At 50.2% G+C, this 22218-nt stretch overlaps 2 protein-coding genes across 5 annotated transcripts in view; both read right to left on the bottom strand.

Moving 5' to 3' along the window:
- Positions 1 to 4119: 4119 nt before the first annotated feature.
- TLX3 (T cell leukemia homeobox 3) lies at positions 4120 to 6067 on the bottom strand. The gene is made up of 3 exons (XM_072348479.1): positions 5629 to 6067; positions 5287 to 5530; positions 4120 to 4330 (listed from the first exon to the last, which is right to left on the bottom strand). Exons 1-3 carry the CDS (start codon positions 6065 to 6067, stop codon positions 4120 to 4122), a joined length of 894 nt encoding a protein of 297 aa, XP_072204580.1.
- A 3931-nt stretch (positions 6068 to 9998) lies between these two features.
- RANBP17 (RAN binding protein 17) overlaps positions 9999 to 22218 on the bottom strand; it is a 108330-nt gene continuing 96110 nt past the window's right edge. For 3 of the 4 annotated variants that reach the window (XR_011905243.1, XR_011905246.1, XR_011905244.1), the window contains 2 exons: positions 16091 to 16189; positions 9999 to 11730 (listed from right to left, as the gene is read on the bottom strand). The gene's annotated coding sequence lies outside the window, so the exon portion shown is untranslated. Of the gene's footprint in view, positions 11731 to 14516; positions 14658 to 16090; positions 16190 to 22218 lie in introns of all 4 variants that reach the window. The other variant, XR_011905245.1, reaches the window with a different exon arrangement.

Here is a 22218-nt window from a genome sequence, read left to right as displayed (position 1 = left end):
CATTTCTGGTTTTGGCCATGGGTATCAAGGAGGGATGAGCTGCCTGCAGGACTGTGCACACAGCCACTGGCACAGCTCAGCCCTGCCAGGATCAACCCAGCACTGCCCGCCCCACAGTGCATCCCCACAGCTGCCCCATTACCCCTAATGGGTACGGCGTGTGGATGGACAAGGGAGAACCTAATGCCTTTCTATTATACCACCGATTAAGTACTTGGGGTCATGTCCTCAGCTGATGTAAAGTAGATGAGATACACAGAGCTTAATGGATCTCTGCACCCCAGCCAGCAGCCAGCCCTCTCACTCCGTTAAAGCCCACAGCCCCCGTGTTTAACCCCTCCATCCTTCAGCCACGAGCTCTGTTAACTATCCTTCCTTTCCCAGGTTCAGTTTCACTGCTGTATCTGAAGAGCTGCTGCCATCACCCAGGTGGAGAACAGTGCAGAGGTGCAGAACAGAGGGCACAGAGCTGAGCTTGGGGCTGCAGACACCCAGAGCAGAGCAGAGAGCCCTGCATCCCCCTCTGCCCTTCCCACCCAGTCCCCTGCAGAGTGCCTGAGCTGCTGATGAGCACTGGATTACCTGGCAAACAAAACACTATTTTGCAAGCATAGATATGTTGATTCTTGTGTTCAAGCATTCCTCAGCCCGCGCTCATGAGCTGCAGCAGGTACACAGGTGGCTCATTGTGCCTTCTGTAACTGGATGGAATAGGGAACATTCAGTGCATTTCTGCGACCAGAAGGAGTGGAGGCAGCGAGCTGCATGGAGCTACAAACACAAATGTTCTGAACAAGGAATGCAATATGGACAGCCCTTACAGACATCGTTCTCGTGCAATAACTTAAACAGCGAGGATTACTACTTGGGGAAATAAAAGACAACATAACTTTGAAACTCGAAAAGCTCTTCCTTCGTTGTAATCAATTGCAATAATCCACGTCAGTGATTTAGATGAAGATCAACTTTACCTTTCTTTGCTGATGACACAAAACTAGGAGCAATAAAAAACTTAAGTGCATTTGTGCACAACTAATGGATTGGATGTGGCATGTGCCAATGGAAGTCGCTATGTATAATGCAGCACATACTGGATGCCAAATTAATGGGATCCTTTGGGCATTCTGGAACACTTGTGGCACCGGGCTTAAGTCATCTAAGGAGCCTGGCAAGGGTTCGTGACCTTCCATTTGCAAAAGCCTGAAGAAGCCTTGCAGTGCTGGAGGCAGAGCAGCGCTTCTGGCCGGCTGCTGTTTGGTCCCAGGCACAAAGACGACAGGACAGAACAGAAATCTGGGCTCAGCACCACACCAGGATGTGCTCCACCAGCTGAGGAGGAGCAGCCCAGGAGCTCGCTGGGGTGAGCCATGTCCCCACAATTACTTCTCATGGTGGTGGCGATGGCTGCAGCACAGAAACGCACACTGCAGGGAGAACTGGTGTGCACAGGGAGGTGTAAATCTCAGTCTGATTTATGTTAGCTATAGATAAGTTAAATTATGGCCCAGCTAAGCGAAACACTTTTGTAAAGCCGGGCTCTGAATGCTGTGCAGTTTGTGTGTTTGCCAGGGCTGTGCTCTCATAGCAGAATAGAGAGAAGAGCAAACAACCCATTGATTTTAAGGCTCATTTAGGAAGAAGATTGCCTATACGGATCTATCTGATCACCGTGCATTACTCCATAACATCAAATACCTCGGGCACAAAAAAGATGCTGAGAGATGCAAATTCTGCAGCCATTTTTATACGGAGAAGGCCAATGCTGTGCACACGGGTGTTATGAGGGGCTGGGGCTGGAAATGGGCTTGGGAGGCTCTGGGGATATCTGCATGGCTCTGGCTGAGTCCTGCACTGTACCTCTGGGCACCATACAGAAAATCACCCCCACACACCTCTCAGCAAAGTTTAAGCCATCTGCATGGAGCCACGTCCTGCTGACAGCTCAGCACCATCCAGTTCTCCATCCCTATCCAGCCACAGCTTTGAACACGGGTTTCCCTGGGCTTAATGCTTCTGAAAAGAAAGGGACACAAACACATTGTCTGTGCTTCCAAGGTGCTCATGCAGACATACAACAGTTCAAACTGCTCAGGAAAAACCCTCCAACCGCTGAGAACCATCACTTCTGTAGCTGCTTCAAACACTGATGTACCCAACCCACCTTGGAGGGACACAGAGCACCTCCCCCAGCCCCCACTGTCCCACTGCCACACACACCCGGGCACAAGGTGTGGATTGAGCCCCTGTGGGATCAGCACCTCCAGCGCACCCCAAAGTGTCCTCTGAGCCCAGGCACTGCCCATTGTTCCTTAGGAACAGTGGATGCCCTCTGGGAGCATCGCTGCTATCCTGCACGGCTCTGCTCTACCGAGGGACGGCCCTTCCAAAAGGCGCAGCACGGACTGTTGGGCAGCACAGCCACGGCAGACTCGGGCTGGCAGGGATGGCTGCTGCCACCCACAGAGAGAGCAATGCAGCGCGTCCATCTCCGCTGGCGTTCCCTGCTGATGCCCGAAGCACAGGTGCGAATTTCCTGCACAGAGCTGCATCCCGCCGCAGCTCACGTCTCGTCCCCAAACGAACAGGGGACGACAAACAAACTCCCCCGTCCCCATTCCCCGGCACACAAAGCGCTGCTGCTGCTCGGCCGGGCTGGAGGCCGCTGCTTCGCGAAGCCTTTGGCGAGGCTGCGGGCCCGAACGGAGCCCCCACCACCGTCCCAGGGTGGGGCCGAGCCCGTCATCCCGGTGCTGCTGGCTGCGGGGCCTTGAGCGCTGCGGGGCTCTGCGCCGACTGCTCTGCTGCGTGCCCCGGGGCTGCTGCGCGCTGCGGTGTGCGGAGGTACCGCGTTCAGAGCGCTCAGCTCCGGCCCTATTGATTTGGGAAAAATCGGGAACACGTAAGCGTACGGCCGCGGGCCGCTCGGACAGCCGAGAGCAGCGTTGCCTTCAAACGGCGCCGACAGAGGAGACGTAACACCGAGCACACGGGTACCGGAGCCCCGACCCCTTGCACAGTTACCCCCTCTCCGGCCCTCGGACCGCCCCGGCGGAGGGGCAGCCAGGGCCGCGCTGCCAAAGCGATGTTCCGCAGACCCGTCTGCCGGGCCGACGTCTCATCGGCGTCGGTTTTATCGCCCCGTCCCCGCCGGGCGCTTCCCCTCGCTCGGGGTTTTCCATCGCGGCCGCACGGTTCCGTGTTCCGAGCGGCACCGCCGGGTTCGGGTTCAGCTGTAACCCGCACGACGAGAGCGGGGCGAAGCGGGATGAACGCTACCGCCATCTCCCATCGGCGACCCATGTACCCCTCCCCGCACGACCGCTCCGCACTGCCGACGCCGTTTGGGGCCCTTCCCCGCACCCACAGCGCTGGGTGGGACTTTCGTTCGCTAAGAAAGAAAACCAATAGATACATATGTCTTAAAAAAAAGAAAAGAAAAAAAGAGCAACGAAAACCCAACAGCCAAACGGCGAAGCCCCAACGCAGCCCCACGGATCCCACCTCGGCTGTGCGCGGCCCGGCGCGGAGACGTCTCTGTAAAGAAACCGTTTATTTACACGTCTCGACAAGTACAAAGTATGATACACGGGCCGTGCCAACCCCCAGTCTTCGTTACGCTGAACCGTAAGGCGCTTTCTCTACAGCAGGTGCGAGGAGGTGCGGAGCGGGGCCGTGCGCGGAGCGCGGGGCGGGACGGGGCGGGCAGCCCCGGGGCATCGCGGGGAGCGGCGGCCGCCACCGACAGCGCCCGGAGCGGAGCGGGGCGGTCCCGGCTGCGCTCGGCCCCTCCGCTCGGGAACCTCTTGTTGAGGCCGTTCTCGGAACGGGAAAAAATAATAATAATAATAATAAAAATGAAAATGAAAACGGCCTTTCGTTCCAAAGCCGACGCAAAAAATGCCTACGTCCGGATTTCGATATAAATAATGGTGGGTTTATATAATTCCGTATTAATAGTGCCCAAAATCTCGATGCATAAATAAATTAAATTATTAACACTTCTTACAAAAAGGAACGCCTCGCCCTCCGAACGGTACCCCGGCCCCGTGCCGCCGCCTCGGCTCTCAACGCGGGGGGAACCGCGGGGCTCCGCGCGTCCGCTTGGTGCCGGGGCCGCGCTCAGACGAGAGAGGTGACCGGCGGGATCTTTGCGCTCTCCTCCTCCCAGGGCTGCAGGTTCTGCAGCGCGAACAGCGACGAGTTGTGCAGGCACAGCGGGTCGGGCTGGATCGACTCGTTGAGCGACTTCTGGAAGGCGTCGTGCTGCAGCTGCAGCATCAGCCGGCTCGCCTGCTGCCGTTCGGCCTCCCGCTCCTCCGCCGTCTGCCGCCTGCGGGCACGGGGCACAACTCAGCGCTCAGCGCACCCGGCGGGACGGGGCGGGACGGGACGGGATGGAACGGGATGGGACGGGACGGGACGGGATGGGACTCCGCTCTGCGCCGCTCCGCCGGCAGTGCCGCCCGGGAGGTGAGGGCGGCCCGGCGCTGGGCGGTTCGGCTGGGGAAGCTCCCTCGTTCTGCGCTTATTTCTCCCCTTTCCGATGAATCCCTCGTTTTCCGGGTAACTCCCTCCGCTCTTCCTAATAATCCTCTCCGGTTCTCCCCGGTAGTTCAAACCAATTTTCCCCGATAAATCAACCAATTTTCCCCAATAGTTCAGCCAATTTTCCCCAATAAATCAACCAATTTCCCCCGATAGTTCAACGCCAATAATTCAACCACTCATCCCCAATAGTTCACCAATTTCTCCTAACACTTCATCCAATTTTCACACCGCCTCCCTCAGTTTTCCCAACAATCCTCCCAACTTCCCACTTATTTCCCCCTATTTTCCCAGCTGTTGGCTGATTTTTCACAGCCGCTCCTTCACTTTTTCCCCCCTAATAATGTCTCCAATTTCCCCGATCGCTCCCGTCATTTCCCAATAGCTCCCTCCATTTCCCCACTAATACATTCCATTTTCCCATGTCACTCCTATTTTTCCACACTAACTCCTCTGACCGTCCCACTCATTTACCAATTTCCCCATCGACTCCCCGAATTCCCGAATAATCCCCCCATTTTTCTCACCACCACCCGTTTTTCACACCGACTCGTTCCCTTTTCCCACCGCTTCCTCTCACTCCCTATCGATTCCCTCAATGTAACGCAGCCATCGCTCGTTTTCCCCAACGATTCCCAGTTTTCTCACTCACCTACGGCTCTTCCCACCGCCTCCCCCCATCTCCCTTCGCGTTGCCCCCATTCCCGCACGGCCACCCGCTCCGCTCCGTTCCGCACTCACCGCCACTTCGTGCGCCGGTTCTGGAACCACGTCTTCACCTGCGCGTCCGTCATCTTCAGAGACTTGGCCAGGGCCGCCCGCTCGGCCGACGCGAGGTACTTCTGCCGGTGGAAGCGCTTCTCCAGCTCGCAGATCTGCACGCGGGAGAAGGACGTGCGCGGCTTCTTGCGCTTCGGCGGGGTGCGGTTCTGGTACGGGTGTCCGATGCGCCGCGTCACCGTGAAGGGCGTCAGCGCGGCCGCGGCTGCACGCGATGGGAAGCGCACGGTCAGCGCGGTCGCTCCGAGCCCGACGGAGCCCCCCGCCCGCCCCGCCGCGCCGCTCCTACCCACCGGTACCCACCGGTAAAGCGCTCCTTGACGAAGCGGCGGCTGCTCTCCATCCAGGGGAAGCTGAGGCCGCCCAGGCCGGGCACGGCGGGGATGGCGCTGGGAACCGGCGGCGGCACGGCTCCGGGGATGGGCCGGTGCGCGGGGACGCGGATCACGCCGCCGGGCGCCAGGCTCAGGTTGACGCCGTACGGCCCCGACTCCTCGAAGGGCGCGGCGATGGCCGGGAAGGGGCCCGGCAGCGCGGGGTAAGGCGCGCCGCCGCGGGGGCCGCCCAGGAAGGCCGCGCCGTCGGGGCCCCGGGGGGGCGGCGGCGGCGGCGGCGGCGGAGGCGGCGGCGGCGGAGGCGGGGGGGGAGCGCCGTCCTGCTCGGGGCCGCTGAGGATCTGGTCGATGCCGAAGCTGATGGGCTCGTGCTGGTGCGGGCCCTGCGCGCCCGCCGCCGGCTCCATGCTCCCGCGCCGCGCGCAGCCCCGCGCCCGCTATAAAGGCGCCGCCGCCGCGCGCCCCGCGGCCCGGCCGGCCCCGCCGTGCGCCGCGCGGAAACTTTGCGGAACGCGCGCCGCCCCGGCAGCCGCCCGTCATCTCCTCGGGGCCGCCGCGCGCCCCGCGCCGCGTGCGCCCCCGCCGCCGCCATTGGCCGCCGCCGCCCGGCCTCTGCGCTCCCATTGGCTCCCGCCGCACGGCACCGGCCCCGCGCCCGACCGCGGGGGCCCCGCGCCGCGCCGCGGTGACATCACCGGGGGCGCGCGAACAAAGCGGGGCGGGGCGGGGCGGGGGCGCCGTCGGGGCGGCGGAGCGGAGCGAGGCCCGGAGCGGAGCGGGGCGGCCGCACGTCGGGGCGGCGGGATTTGGGCCGTCCCCGCCCGGCGCTCGTCGGAGCGCGGCCCCTCGACGGCGGCATCGCGCGGCGCTCCGCCGCCGATCACCGCGACGCCGCCGGGACCCCCCCCCGGGCCGAGCGCCGCCGTCGGGGCGGCCGCGGCCGCTAAGTGAGTTTGTCGCCGCTCCCCGACGTCCAAATGGGACTGCAGGCGTTAAAAATTAAATAAGGCGCGGATGCATTTACTTAGTTTTCCCTCTTCTAAAGGGAAATGAAAACAGGGAATAGAATTTTCCTTTTAATAGAATGTAATGGTATTTGATCAGCACCTGGTAGGGCGAGCCCGATATTCCGGGAGCGGTGACACGGAGGCACTTGATTAGTTTTTAAAGCTCGGGATTCAATTACCGCCTGGCTGCGTAATCCCGACGGCCGGGAGGACGCGGAGCCCCGACGCGGGGCGGTGCGGACGGCGGGAGGACCCCGACGGGGCAACGCGGGTCGGAGAGCGGCTGCACCGCCACCGCCGTCGGGGTTCCCCGCTGCCCTCCGCCTCCCGCTGCCGTGTGCGGGGATGGGGCCGGCGCAGCCCCAGGCGGTTCGTTGCCTCCCGGCCGCCCCCGAGCGCGGGGCGGGAGATGGGGAGGAGAAGGGGAGAAAAAAAAAAGGGTGTGGGGGGGGATTAAAAAAAGAGAAAGAAAAAACCCTTCGAACGGGCGGTAAATAAATAAAGAAAGCGGCGCCCGGCCCCGGCTCGGGGCTTTGTTAGAGAAAATTGCGGCTCGATCTGCATAATGGGAACTCGGGCCGCCCAAGGCTATCTTTTTATTGCGTGTGTGTCTGCTGTTATCAATTTTGTGAACGATTTCACAGGGAGCCTGGCAGACTTGAGCTGGAATAATATGCAAAGATGAGCTCTGAATAATGAATGATGTGCTTTTAAACCAATTCCAAAGTGTCTGTGATAGTACAATATGAAAAGGGGTGGTAAGTAATAGTATATTTAAAAGGCGCTAGTATGTTTTTATTACTATATTTAAAAAGATATCTATATTATTTTTGTGAAATGGATAATATATCACGGAGTCTTTGATAATCAGCTAAACAATACATTTTTCTTTGGGAAAACTCTCCCGGTTTTACACAGTTAAATACGGAGCGTCGGCGCACGGCGTTGTACCGCTCGGCGACTTGATTAAATATTAACTCTATTTTAATATTAGCTTTTAAATTTAATATGTTGACGTTCCGCAGTTTTACTTTAATTACGTTTTATAATTAATAACCCGGGACGTATGGTATCCTTAAATGCGGCTCTCCCGCTGCCTCCTCCGCTGTAGCCCCCCCTGTCCCTTCACAGGGCGAGACGGTGCCGCGCAAACCCCGCGCAAACTCCGCGCAGCCGCTATTTCCACTCCCGCCCCGACGGCGCGGCGCTGCCCCACTCCGGCCTGAAGGGGGGGGGGGGCGGACGTCGGGCACCCGCAGCGCGGCCCCGACGGCAGGAGGCGAGAGGCGGCCACACGCGTTAAGGTGCCGCTGTGCGGAGCGCTCCCCGCAGGACGGGCTGTACGGCTCCGGTGCGTTCCTCTCCAGCACCGCCTCCCCCCGCCCGCACTCCCGCACAACGGCAGCGGTGCGGAAACGAAACCCGCAGCAGGAGGATGCCGGCACCTGCCCGCTCCCCCGGGGCCGTCGGGCGGGGCTGAGCGGGTACCCGGGGTACGGCAGGATGTCCGTCCTGCGCGATCCTCGGCGGAAAGTTTGTTGTCGTAACGTGGCGTGGGCCGAGCGAGCCGTGACACCTGTCTTGTTTAACGCTTACCGCTAATTGTTTGTAAAGCATCTGGTTTCTAAGATGAGAGGGAGCGATCTCTGGGAATGACACCGAGAGAAAGCGCTGCGAGGCTCTCCCGGCACTCTCAAGCCACGGGAACGTCGGTACCACCGTGGAGCCGCTCGGCTGAGCACAAGCACGGCCGGCACGGAGCTACCGCTGCTCCCTCCAGCTCTCCCCGCACCGCTCCGTGCTCTCCCTGCACGGCTCACGCTGCCCCGCAGTATCCTCGCACGGGGCCCGCAGCTGCCACGGTACCGGCACCGCATGGAGAGCATCTCCCACCCGCTGCTAAGCTGGCTGTCCCGCTGCCATAAAGAAATCCTGCTCCTTTCAGGGAGCTGGAGGCACTGCCTCATCCCGTGCGTGATGCTCCGCTGCTCGAGGCCGTGTTTCAGCACGCAGGAATCCACGCGTTGCCCCGATGCTCCCGTCCCAGAGGCCCCGAACTCATCCCGCCAGGCTGCAGGGCTGTGAGGGGGCCGAGCTGTCCCAAAAGGCATCTCCCGTTCTTTCAGGTGCCGTCTTTGCCCTTAGAGCGGCACAGAGCAGCCCGAAGGGGGTGGTGGTGGGGAGCAGGGTAGCTCTGGGCATCGCACCCTGAGGGAGGGGGAGAATCCGAAACGTCCGTTCCCCACCCACCCCCCCTCCAGCAGCTGCAGGCGGTGTGCAGCCCCAGACATGAAGCCCTGGTGGCTTCAGCCCACATTCGGGCACCTTACCACTTCTATTAGAAAAGCCAAAACTTTTAGTTCCATCTTGGCCCAACAAAGCCCCAGTGGGACGGGGAGGGTGGCGGGAGGGAAAGAAAGGAGCTGAACGGAGGGAGAGCAGAGGGTGATGGGCAGATGGGGCCCGGAGCCTCTCTGCCATCTCTGATAACATCAGGCTGAGCTGGAGCCGGCAGGGATGTCCCGGCAGCGCTGCCGGGCACGGACATCTGCTCTGCTGTGCACGGTGTGGGCTCAAGGCTGCCGAGGTGCAGTCGGTCTGTGCCAGCCCCTCCTTCTCTTATTTGCCTCACCAACCTACGCTTGCTGCCCGATTTTTATACTAAATATGACTTTGTTGGGCAAATCGCATTAGGGTGGATGCTGCAGGTATCCATTAAGGTTTATTTATCGTGATACGGGTTGGATCTCACGCTCATAAATAACTTATGTTATGGCTTTTGTTTGTAGAAATGTAACTTACATATTTTATTGCGCTTTCTGTAAACCTCAAACAGAACGTTGTCAAAGCAGCACTCCTGACAGCCGAATAAACCGTGGTACATAACATCTACACCAACATTATTTTTTAATAGGGCAAGGAAGCGCGTTGCCCCTCTGCAGTTTGAAAGGTTCGCTGCCATCATAAACTCCGACTACAATAAAACATTAACAAGTCTGAGGAGCTGCTTTACAAAGTGTGTGGCTGAGGTTCTTCAGAGCTCCCCGTGCCAGCAGGACGGCGTTGGGCTTTGCTTTCCTTGTGCCAGGGCTGCTCTGCTCCTCAGAAGGGCAGGCACTCACCTGCAATGCAGTTGTCAGTGCCTCTCAGTGTGACCACAGTAAATGAATCTGGGGGAGAATCAGAGCCGTTCTGCAGTCCCAAGCTGTCAGTAGAACCAGACAGACTTGCATTGCTTTCTGGAGAGGAAACCACTCGGGGCCGAGCGCAGCCTCCTTCCTGATGATCCATCCTTTCCATTATTTTATTTTATTTTACTTTATTTTTTTTTCCTTCTTAAAATACAGAGAAACCCCAAACCCCTTAAGGCAATAATGCAATTAACCAACCAACCAACCAGCCAACCATCACACATCCTTTAGAAGCATATAAGGAAAGTCTGGGCTGTACCCACTTTGCCAGTGGCCTCTTTGAGACTGACAGCACAGACTCAGCAAAGGACCTGGAGTCATAAAATACGCTGTTTGCTCTGCCATCCATCTCCAAACCAAAAAGCAAGCCTGTTTATATGACCAGCTTCTCTTAAGAAGCTCCTGCTGTCAGTTGTTAACCAAGGTTGGAATGCTGCTCAAATACACACGTCCAGTTTGCCCCATTTACAAGATGTGTGAGTTCTGGGAGGGGAGGTGGTAGAAGTGGAATTCCAGAAGGGCCGCAGAGGGCAGCAGCCTGATGTGAAAGCAAGCCCTGAATCTGAGTGCTGAGCAATGGGGACATGCTGAGCTCTGCTTTGCACCATGCCCAACCTTGGAGTGACAACCCTTGTTTCCTCATTGCGCAGGCAACCAATTATTTGCCTAAAGAAAGCCCAGCCCAACACTGACAGTTTCTAATTGCACATGATAGCTTTTGTACGTTACAAACTGATCGACTTATTGCTTAAATAGTTCTGATTCTTGTTAGATCTTGCTTCAGTTCATTTGTCTGCGTCACTGGCATCCTGTGCCCACCTCAGGCCCTTCTTAACTGTAGTGCACAGAGCGGTGATGCTGTGTATGTGCTGCAGACCCAGTTTCTGTTTGGTACACATGGAGCTCTTCACCACCTCTCAGAGGTGAAGACAAATGTGCTGAGTTTGCTGGTTTAGATGCATGTGTTCATCTTCATCGTGCCACAAGCCATGTAAGTATGAGCAATACGTCTTTGTAACTGCTTGCTTTTTTTGGTAGGAGTAAATGCATTTAATCCTCCTTAAACAGCATCACAGCATTCAGTAACTTCTTTCTGCCTTGGTTTCCTCCTCTCCCCATTTCCAAGGACCTGGAAAACTTGTGCTGGTGAAATTCAGATCCCATTAGTGTTTCCATAATGGCAGTTCCATCAGGTCTCTTATATTATATACAACATTCTTAATTTCCTGGCCATACTTAAGAGTCTAAAGTGCTCACCTGTAGTCTTCCATCTCCTTGTGTACACTGTCATAAATCTCCTGCATTGAAAAGAAATGTATAACACTTTGTAGAGTAACAGTTGTTTGATTACTTCAAAAAGATGCCACAAACTCATTTTAAACTCATTTCCAAACAAGTACAACCTCAGTTATAATGAGCTCAAGGTTCTCCATCGGTAAGAGTTATCATTTACCAACACAAGCAGAACAGAGACTCAGTAACTAATACAGGTAAAGAAGGAATGCATATCTATTCCGCTCTTTGGTTAAGTACTGTTTCTACACTGTTTCATAGAGATAAAAGAAAAAGATAGTAAATTTTGCTTAGAAAGGCTGAAAATGTTGACTTCACTTTGCTTTCACTATTGCAAACCCTTATGTTTATGCCAGAGAAATAAAAAGGCAGAAGTTATCTCAAAAAATAGTTTCCGCAAGGGTCGAAATCTAATAATATAACAGAGCTCCAAAGCTTTCCCAACAGTCTCATTAGCCAGCTCTGCTTTCCCCAGTCCTTGTCAGTTCTTCATATCCAGGCTGCCCACATTGGCCAACCCTTTGCTGTGCAGCGCCTCGCCATGGCCGCCTTTGGAACACCGACATGTCCTGGGTGAACCTGGGCAGAAGAAAACCCAATGGTTAATGTGTTTAAAGATATATATATATTTAGAATGTCAGGAAAATATATAAGCACGCTGTATTCAAGGTCTTCGGGTCATCTTTGGTTTGTAGCCTCAGTGCTCTCTGATTGTCAGACTTTGCTGGTTCACTACAGCAAAGCTAATAAAGTTTGCCAAAGAATGGCTCCTTGGGGCTCCTTCTTGCATGGGGCTGCACAGACAGGTGCTTGTGGAACTGATGTGAGCTCAGGCCATGTCTCTGCATAGAGACAGGGAAATAATCCTTCCTGCCTACCTGCACGGCACTGCAGTCGATGGGTATGTGTAACAGCACTGTGGTAAATGGGGGCTCGCTGTGCGTGGAAACACAGGATGCAATTATGAGTTCATTCTTTATCCTATTCATATATATATTTTTTTACTTTTGTGTTTATTTCCTTACTAATGGGAATTGATTTCTGCTCAAATTTAAACAATCACCGTTAAAAGAAGCCTCCTGTCCCACAGAATAAATCAGACAAGGATTACGAATCAAGGGCTGAAAACAGAACAGCCATCGTATTAACTCATGCTGCTTGCTGGGAAGTGATGGCTTAGAAGTCTTCCTAAGTTAGACAGGCGGATGCTACCCAGACAGACGAGCTGCTCGTCTGACCGAATTATCCCCGTCCCCCTCACACCTGCACCCATCTCTCCCTGCTGCAATTCCACAATAGCTCCCCGAGAGCTTCCACACCACTGCCCATCTGAGAACGCTCCACAGAGCTCAGAGATGAAAATACGCTTTAAATCTACATATATTTAAATCCAATGCTTGCCAAATCTAATCTTTGCCAGCAGCCCTCAGGATAGAAGCCCCTGTCCGCTCCCTGAGAGAGGAGAGCCACATCCCTCATGGCTGGTGCAAGGGGCTCAGCCTCTTGCCACCCCCCCCCCCCCTCAGCCCACACCAATGTGTCCAGCAGTCCCCTTCTGCCCTTAAAGTCCACCTTCTTGGAATAAGGCAGCTCAGAGAACCTGCACATCAAAGCCTGCTTTTTTCTCTGAAAACTGTGTTATCTTGAGGACTTCTTGCCTTCAATAAAAATAAATAGATACAGAACTAAGAAACTATCAAGTTCTACGAATGAGTTTTGCTCGGTTCCTCATTTGTTCACGTCTCTTTTCTTTCCGTGTGGTTTTATTTATTTACGTAATCCAGAAGGACTTTTGAGTCAAATGACTCCCCCTGGCACTCACAGCTGCAAAGTCAGCCCATGTCCTACAACTCACCGCCATCAGCTCGGTTTTTCTTCCTTTAATGAGCACTCCTGTCCTTTCTGATGCCTTTCTGCCTTTTCCCCCAGTTTTCTCCCAATCCATTACAAGTTACACAAAGTCTATGAGAGTTGTTGCCAAGGATGTGATCTGTGCTTCTCTGGGTTCGCTTCCTAATCCCCCTATCTCTGCCTATCATCAATTGTCAGGCCATAATGGACGTTTCAATGCTGGAAACATTGAAATATGGGAAAATGGGAAAATGAAACAAAATAACAAAGACAAAAATTGATGCAAAACTATGTAAGGATTAAAAAATACTCATCGATTTCCACAGCAACAAACAGAAAAGAAGTCGGAGAAATAAAGTCAGCAAATGGTTTTAGTCATTCTGTCCAAGACATTTTCCAGGTTGTTTCAGGACTCGCAGGAAGCCCCACGGTCAGGACTTTGATTGCCTCTCTATAATATAATATAATATCATCGTGTGTTTTGGCTGAGTAATGCACACAGACCACGAGACCAAAGAAAGCAACTCGGTAACAAACAGTGAACATTCAGTGCTAACAGGAGAAATGGTGAGTCTGCCAAGTTCCGCTCTGCTTTTCAACTGAGGGCAAGACTGGTTGACTTTGTGATTTGTGTGACCAGAAAAAATACCCTTGCCATGTTTATCCATGGGTTTGGGCTCCAACCGCTCAGTCTAGGGATAAGTTCTTTCATGGGCAACGACCCCTCCTTCTAAAGGACGAAATTCAAGGCTACCAGCGATGTATCATAACTTAGAGTAGTGACTAGGTAACTAGAATCACACTTCCTCTATCATAACTTTTTCCAGTCAACGTTTCCATTTGTCTTTTCTTTTTCAGCTTACTTACACCTCTGTCTAACATCCCTGCTGAGAGCCTCTGCTGAGGGCTCCCCCATGACACTGCTGCTCCAGCACTACTGAGCCGCTCTGAGCTCAGGTGTTTCTAGGGCTTCTCTGCAATAACATCACTTCTGCCCATTCATACACATGCTTGTGATCTTCTTTGGTTGAAGAACAGCAAAAAGAAGACACCAGGATGGCATCCTGGCTGCCATCAGCATTTAAATTAAACTTGCTGCCCCACTTGGGGAAGAGGAAGGATGCCACTGGAAACCATCTCATTTGATAGCAAGCTGACGCTGTCTCAAAAGATTTAGCATTGTTTTAGGGTGGACTCTGAATACAACTCCCATTTTGGCATAACTCAGTCTATTAGGACAAGCAAGTATGAATCCCAGCTTTTCTGAGTCCCCAAGTAAACCTGCTGCCTTCCCTTTGAGATGAATTATCGGCAAAGAAAGTATCATTAAAACAACAGTAGATGAGAACAAACAATAGAAGTGAAATGTGGTTAATGTGTGCTTGCTACCACAGGAGCTGTACAGACAGAGACCCCACCTGAAATAAAGCAATCTGCTTTCAATAAATAAGCTAGCGGTGTGCTGAAACGAGCCGAGGAAAGATGACTCTTACAGCCATATCTAAGTACATTACCTGCTTCTTTCTGAACACAAAATAATATGCTCCATGCAAAACGGGCAATGCAAATATTGTAAATTCTATTTCCTGTTTTCCATCCTTCCAAAAGAAATGTAAGGCTTGTTGATCAGTAACGGCGCTTGTACATATCCGTGTCTGCTAAGCAAAACACATAATCATTAGAACTAGTCTAATTTCAGTAAAAAAGAATATTCTGCCAGTCATGAATTTATTTCTCGTGATTTACAGCTCCACGGTTTTATCTTCAAGTGAAATATTTAATTTCTTCTCATACTGAAGCAGCTAACATCAAAAAACACATAATTAATATGTAGTCAGGCTAATACTTAAATGCTATAAATCAGAAGCATTATATAAACAAAAGTGTCGTCTCGAACAAGATTGGGAATGCACAAAACTACTTATTTCCCACTTTTATAATGATGCAGTGACTCAGAGCAGATAGAAAATGATTAGTTTTCCTTCCAAAGTAGGAAATATTGCTTCCATCTGTAAAGTATAATATTGTGATGTCATAAAGTTTTCCTAAACACTGAATTTGCCCTTATTCCCTCTCAATCATTTTAAAAGAACTGCTCTCTCTTATAGAGCCTGGATTTAAATCACAATAACACACCAAGAAGATGAATGACAGTGCTATTGGATATGGCTAAAATTGGATCCTTCAGCACAGGTGAATGATGAGACAGCGCTTCTCTTCTTGATATATTTTCTTCTTCTATTAGTTTCCTTCCATAGCTGGGATTTCAGTTTGAATTTTAATGTATGCAGTTGCTGCTAATCTTAGTGTCTTATTTTTTTCCAGCACCCTCTTACTGTATAGACAATTCATTCTCCAAAGCAGTAATACACTGAGGCTTGTGACTGCCCAAGATATAAAGCAATTCGGAATAAAGTTAGAGCCAGCTCCGAGCTGTGACAAATACAGCAGGTCAGTATCTTCAGAAACAACGCCTCGCTATACAAAAAAATGCACACATTTAGATCAATTCCCATTCATTTACTCAGATGGTTTCCATTTCTGACAATATTGTCTCTATTAAGTCACAAGGGAAACATGATGGGTATATCCAAATTCATAGTTTCAGATTTTATTGAAAGGGCAAATTGCAGAGTATTTCCTGGTTTATACAATTTGCCACAGATGAACACAATCCAAATTGCAATCAATGCTGGTACTTAAGTGTAAGAGCTCAGATAATATCCTCAAAGCTGCTCGTTCCTGTGAAACCTTTCAGAAAAAGGAATTGGTTAACTATTTTTCTAGGAAGCAATTTTTCTGATGTGATTTCCACAGTGTTCTTGTTTCAATGCCGTATCTAAAAGCCAGATGAGCTTGCCTATCATTTCTACCTCATTCTGGAAAAGCAAAGATTTAAAATCTAGTAATAATAAGAAAAAAACGGGTTTTGAACTTTACTCTTAGTGCTCAGCTAAGTGAGTTAGGTTCCAAGGAATGAGGGAGAGGATTTGAAAAGGCCACAGACATCTTTGTTCTGTGTGAAAGAACAATCCCAACCACTTGGGCGCATCAAGAGTGCGCCTGGTAGAATCTCTTAAATACTCACCCTCCCATTGAGAAGTGTAAGTCCAAGCAGTGGTCTTGACACAGCCCATTGGTTCCCGCAGTCTTCAGAAGTGATGATGTTCATTAGGACTGGCATCATCTGAAAGAAAATTCCAACAGTTTGGCAATCAGGAAAAATGAACAAAGCCTTTAATAATCATGCTGAGATTTCCTGGATGGACACGGTACCCCAAATTCCTTCTTCCAAACAAATATTTCTGTAACCAGAACTACCAGGTGAAGAAATGAAGAAAGTGAATGTTAAAGCTTAGCTCCAAAGTTGTAATGATAGAAGTCAAAGCAAAAAGGAATCGAAACTTAGCATTTTGTTTATTTAAGGTACAGATTCACTTCCAGGACAGTAATATCTGTGCGGCCAGTAATCTGTATTTGTTTCAAATTAATCCCAAGATGTTATTCAAGATCCTGGTTTTCTCACACCCACCTCCTCCTTCCTGAAAAGAATTTGAAGGAAACCTCAATTCTGATGAAGGTAATCTTGATCACAGCAAAACATCTATAAGTCTACATCGATTACAAGGCAGTTACAAACCCAAGCCTGTGATTTTGGACATTTTACTTCTGTTACTTGCAGAGATCTACTGCAGGCATAAAGCCACTTGATCGTCCTTATAAATCACTGAGACCTATCAATCCATACAGCTAAGTTCTTCTGGCACTCAAGCAGAAAACAGATAACTTTGATTGATGGCTGGCTGTAACCAGAGCCTTTGGCCACCACCACACCGCGTATTCTCCCCTGGCAGCCTCTGCTGGTCTTGCTGTGCATCTACACTGCTGGTGTGTGTAGCAAGGGAAGGTGGGACTGATTTTAGGGATCAGCACAACTTTTGTAAGAAGGAATCACAAAATTGCTATAGAATCCATTTAAAGATAAAATCAGCACAGATATCCTGGAGATACCGTCGTCCCAATTGCCAAAGGCCACAACACACACGAACCTAAAAACATTACTCAAAGATTAAACAGAATGAAAATTTGTAAAAATGTCACCAGTAAATAGTTTGACTCACGTTTATAAAATATCTACACCCTAAAACCAAACATAGAAGGAGTAGAAAATCATTAAATCCTTTCTTCTAGGCCAATGAGTAGCTATGAGCAGGGTCTCCAGAGAGCTGCCACACTACAAACTCGCCTGTAATAACTGACCAAGGCTAAGTCAAACAGCATGTTTCACTAAATGAAAAAGATGAATCCTAGCACTACAAATCACCTGCAACAGAGATATCCACAAATTATTTGAGCTTTCAAGTTAGGAACATAAGGTCTGACGAACAAAAGGCCAATTTTAATCCAGACTCCACAGTTTATACATCAGGCACAATATCTTCTGTTACTCGTAGGACAAAACCACCTCCACACTGCTTTGCAACTACTGCAAGCAATCCAAATATCTCTGTACAGGCACTTTCCAAATGTGAACAGTAATTACATCCCTTTACATGTAGGTTGCTCCAAAAGTAACGTGTCCTATTTCTTTCCCTGCAAACTTCAACAGATGCGTAGAGCACAATAACACTATTTGATAGAGCAAATTCTCAGCTACAAAACACCGTTTTTCAACATAATCACCACTGATATCTGTGCATTTTCACCAGCAATGAACTAAAGCCTGCATGCTGCACCTGTAGCAATCTGCACCAGCAGAGATGACCCACTGCTACTGTCGCCTCTGCTGTAAGGCAGCACCCACCCCTCACTGTGCTCACATCCGCTGTCTGCCTCCATCAAGATGAAGGGCAACAAAATCCATGGTAACAGCCTCAAACGTCCTTCTCCTGTTGTCTATGTCTTTCCATCACAACTACTGTTGCTGCTGCTTCGTTTTCTGTGTAGCAAGGTTTCCTGTGCTATTTCTACATGAGCCTACAGCAAGCTGTTAGCATTCCAGATCCTTCTTTGTTTTACAGCACTGCTGACACACACCAAAAGAGATTGTGCCCATGAACAAGCACTAGGAGGTCACCCCAGCTGCACAGAACTTACGTCTAAGTGACACAGCCTGCACAGCCTCATCTGCAAGGCAACAGAGCTGGTCTAGACGAGGCTCATGCTACTTCATAATGAAGCTTTGCCTCAGCAGACATCTCACTTGCTGGCAGTGCACCAAACTTCAACTCTTTTCAGGCAGAAGTACCATGCTGCCACTTAACTTACCTAACTCGTCACCCCATACAGCACAGCTCCCTTCCATGTTGACAAACGACATCCTCAGTATCCTCACACAGGCTCCGTTCCTGCTAGCTCATGAGAAACAGGGTGTGAGGAAATCTCCAGCTATACAGCTCCATCCGTATGGCCATTTCTGTCATGCAGGTCACAAAGAAGCTGGAACTTGGCTTGTGAAGGACCTTGGAAATAACCTGTATTTTATCTGCTGACACACACTTATGTGGATTTCTATTTCTGATGCAACAAGTGGAGAAACGATGAATGCAATATTATGGCAATGCAATGGTGCCCAACCATTTGAGCAGTGGGATGGAGGCAGCCCCAGGTAGCACTGCCCCATAGCCCTGCTTGCTGCCAGCTGGAGGCAGGTGAGGTGCAGCAGGCTCAGCACCGTGCTGACGCAGGCAGAAAGCAGGGCCTGAGGTGGGGACAGAAGCATTAACAAGCAAGGGGCTGCAGAAGCAGATAATCCATTTTCTATATAGTTCAAACTGGCACCCTTGTCTCTGTTCTCTTATCTTAAATGTAAGGCATCGCTTTATCTGCTTCAATAATGTTTCTCCTGACACATTTGTTCTGTACGAAAGAAACTATTGACAGAAGAGCCAACAGTAAAGAACTGTTCTTCCAATAAATTAATTCTTCAGAGCCTCTTTGCCTTCAGAGCTGCTTTCTCTTTGTAGTGGTGGAGGAAAACGTTGCTCAAGACACCCCTCACTCTCATTTCATTTTTCTAAAGAAGCTGGGAAAGAAGCTGTCTTTCCATTAAGAAGGTTCTTCTGCTGCTTCATGTATCAGTAGAGCAGAAGTAGCATCAGAGCGGGTCCTGTAACTCGCTTCTCTCTCCCACACACTGGGATAAATACTTTATTCTAATGCACCTAATCACATTTTTAACGTCAAGAATGTTACATTAAGACCACAAACAGCATTAAGTAGACACTCACAAAAGACCCAGAACGCTCTTAAAACACACAGGTTATGAGCAGGCCCTTGGCTGGTGAGATCACGTTCCAATCAGACCCAAAAAAGGTTCCAATTTCATTGTTTAGCTTACAAAACTTGGTAGATTTTACAGCTCTAGCTTCAGGCGGTCTGCTCTTAATTTAGGAGCTGTGATTACTAATTTAAATGTCCTTTAGAGTTCTCAGTTCTTTCATCATCAATTCTTTCCATATCAATAAATGGATCATCATTTAACTAATAATATTCAGAAGATTTAAATGCTCCAAGATTATTAAATACCTTAAATTTTAATCTGTTGTTTTAAAATATTTATTTTACTAGAAAGCCTGACTTTCACGCTCACGTTTTTCCACTTTGAGTCTCTGCTCAAAAAATAACGCTTCCAAATGCAATGATAAAACCACAGTTTTGAAAGCGAGAACAAGTCAATCACTCCTCAACTGGAAAATACTTCTCACTCATCAGAAATAGCAAATCAATTGGAATTTGAAAAACATTAAGGGTTTAAGGGCATATAATCTCTATATCTATGCATATGTGCATGTATATGTATTTAATTTCATGACTCAGCAACTGAAGCTTAAGAAGCTGCAGGAAAGTCATAGAATAAGACTGTAAAGGACCCAATCTGGTATCTCAGCTGGGTTGGGCCTTTTTGTTTCCTTTTATGAAATCAGCACTGAGGTTTAAACGGTCGAATAAAAAACAATGGAAAATAGAAGGCAGGGCACCTGGGTGATGTACCTCATGCCAACAACCAGTATATATCTGCAGCCCAGGGACTCAAATAGGATTCAAGTGTCTGTATCTTTCACAGAGATATTCCTACCAGTTATATGTTATATTGTGCAGGGAGGGTCTCTTGTTTTTAAACCGGTGTTCAGAAGGGATGGCAAAGGTGTGAAAAAGGGAACTATTACAGAGCGTGGAACTTGTCATTTCCCTGCGTATGTCTGCAGAACTGGCCAAAGGGCTCTAAGTGTGGGAGTGCTCACTTGAAGTAGGTCCAGATCATGAGCCAGAAGAAATAATCACACAATAAGATAGTACTAACTTATGTCTAACCCGACTTTGTATCTGAAAAAGAAACATAAGCACATACTCAGAAAGATAGGTTTAGGATGATAGCTTAAGGCTAATGACAAGCGCCTGCTATGCGCCCAATAAATTTGCTATACCAGAGCCACTGAAAATAGCTTTCTATTTCTTCACTGTTAAAATAAAACTGGCACAATAACACAGACCAATAGGGCAAAGCAGACTTTTCAAAACTAAGGCTTGCTTCCAGCACTTCCCACCAGTAGTGAGTCAGTTGTGAGTGCCTTTCAGGCAGCCGCCTGGATCCCAGCAGCTGTTTGTACTGAGCAAGGATGTAATGAGGGCAGAGCTGGAGCACGGGCAGCAGCTGCATCCTGCACACAAGCTGGCCAGAGTGAAACACGCTGCCCTGTGCTCTTCCCTCTAATTTGAGGACATATTCTAACAAAACAGAACATGTTCTATTCGTACTGCAGTTGCCTTTGAGCTGTTGTGTGAAAGTTCTAAGATGCCGGGTCCTTTCTTGCCTCACAGAAGCAGGTCCCTCTATCCTAAGGGGGTTCCTGGGTCAGCTGGAATCCATCAGGGTGGAAAAGAGATGCCAGCTGACTGCTGCAAACCCTCAGCAAGGTGGTCAGCTTGTGGGACAGAGCAGGTCTGCCCAGCCCATGGCAATATCATGAAATACTGGGAGCAAAACAGTTAACTGAGGCAACATGGAAGACGCCTGATGAATGAAACACCTCCTCTTTCTGCAGGGAGGAGGGGACACAGCTCATTAATTGTTACCTTCCAGAGTATGCCGACTTGTTTCCGTCTGTGCTGAATTTCATGTAAAGCCTCTGCTGAATGTCACATACACGCAGCCTGAAGTGCTAGGTTTTGTATTTGGATATCTGGTGCAGCTGACAGATGTTTACAAACTCATGTATCTGCACAGCTTCTTTCTGCCTATCCATCTGTGCTCCCTCATAGGCAGCAAATTATTCTACCTCAGGCTGGAATAACTTATGACTGTAACACCAACTCTTCGTCTGCATTTTTAGGTGGTATTACCCTGAGATTTTCAGTTACAGACACTGCGGCGGTCATGTTAAATTAACCCGGCCTGTCTATTTAAGAGGCGGCTCTTTCTAAATAAGCGGCCATAACATACAGCACTGCAGCTGTTTTTAAGGATGATGGAACCGTGATTAATTAGGACTTTGGGAACGCACAACTTATCACGTTTGAAACATAAACTTCAGGTTGGTTTGGTGTAGGAGACAGCTGAGCTCTTTAAAATCCTTATAAAAAATTAATACACACTCCTCTTTGCTCTTATCAATAAAGAAGAGGAAGCTGGGTTCAGATCTTTGCAGAACAGCTCATGTCAGCTCGGATGATGGCTAACGTTCCTCCCTGCATGAAGGATAAGGGCCTCTTCCTTCTTGCTCAGCCAGCACTCCTACCTGAGAGGTGGCAGAGGAAGAGGTCAGTGTTCATCACCAGCACCTCCCAACTAACATCTATTGCAGAGTATTTCATCCTCTTGGGAGGAGGGAACAGCAGCTTCACCCACACCCACTGCCTTCCAGCAGCAGTCTCTCTTCAGGAATGTAAATGGCCCTACATCTGCATCTCACATCTTCCTCTCAGCTAACATCAGGGCTTACAGTATGCAGTTCCTCATGCACAGTTCACTCGTGTCTTCCCTTCCATCAAGTGCTGAGAGTTGGTGCATGAAGGCAGTGCAGGATTTCAGCGCTGCAGAAGGGTTTTGGCATAGAAACCAGGCTCTTCACCTGCAGCATCATTGCTTTTCTGCAATCTCTGTTACACGAGGGTCTACCAAATGGCCAGTCAGGTGGCAGGGATCTGTGCAGCCCTCCCAGCCCCACAGCAGCACCACTGCCTGCACACCTCTTGCGCTGACACTGCTTGCCACAA

The sequence above is a fragment of the Excalfactoria chinensis genome, chromosome 13, assembly GCF_039878825.1.
Source record: "Excalfactoria chinensis isolate bCotChi1 chromosome 13, bCotChi1.hap2, whole genome shotgun sequence".
In the NCBI taxonomy this organism is placed as follows: Eukaryota; Metazoa; Chordata; class Aves; order Galliformes; family Phasianidae; genus Excalfactoria; species Excalfactoria chinensis.
The sequence above is the reverse complement of the archived record's forward strand: the minus strand, read 5'-3'. Positions and strand labels throughout refer to the sequence as shown.

Bases quoted from the DNA above. Each gene is read 5' to 3' on its own strand.
- TLX3 (XM_072348479.1), bottom strand. From the start codon at position 6,067: ATGGAGCCGGCGGCGGGCGCGCAGGGCCCGCACCAGCACGAGCCCATC. The intron at 5,531-5,628 runs GTGGGTACCGGT...CATCGCGTGCAG, and splicing joins CGTCAAGGAGCGCTTTACCG to CCGCGGCCGCGCTGACGCCC. The intron at 4,331-5,286 runs GTGAGTGCGGAA...CCGTGCCCGCAG, and splicing joins AACCGGCGCACGAAGTGGCG to GCGGCAGACGGCGGAGGAGC.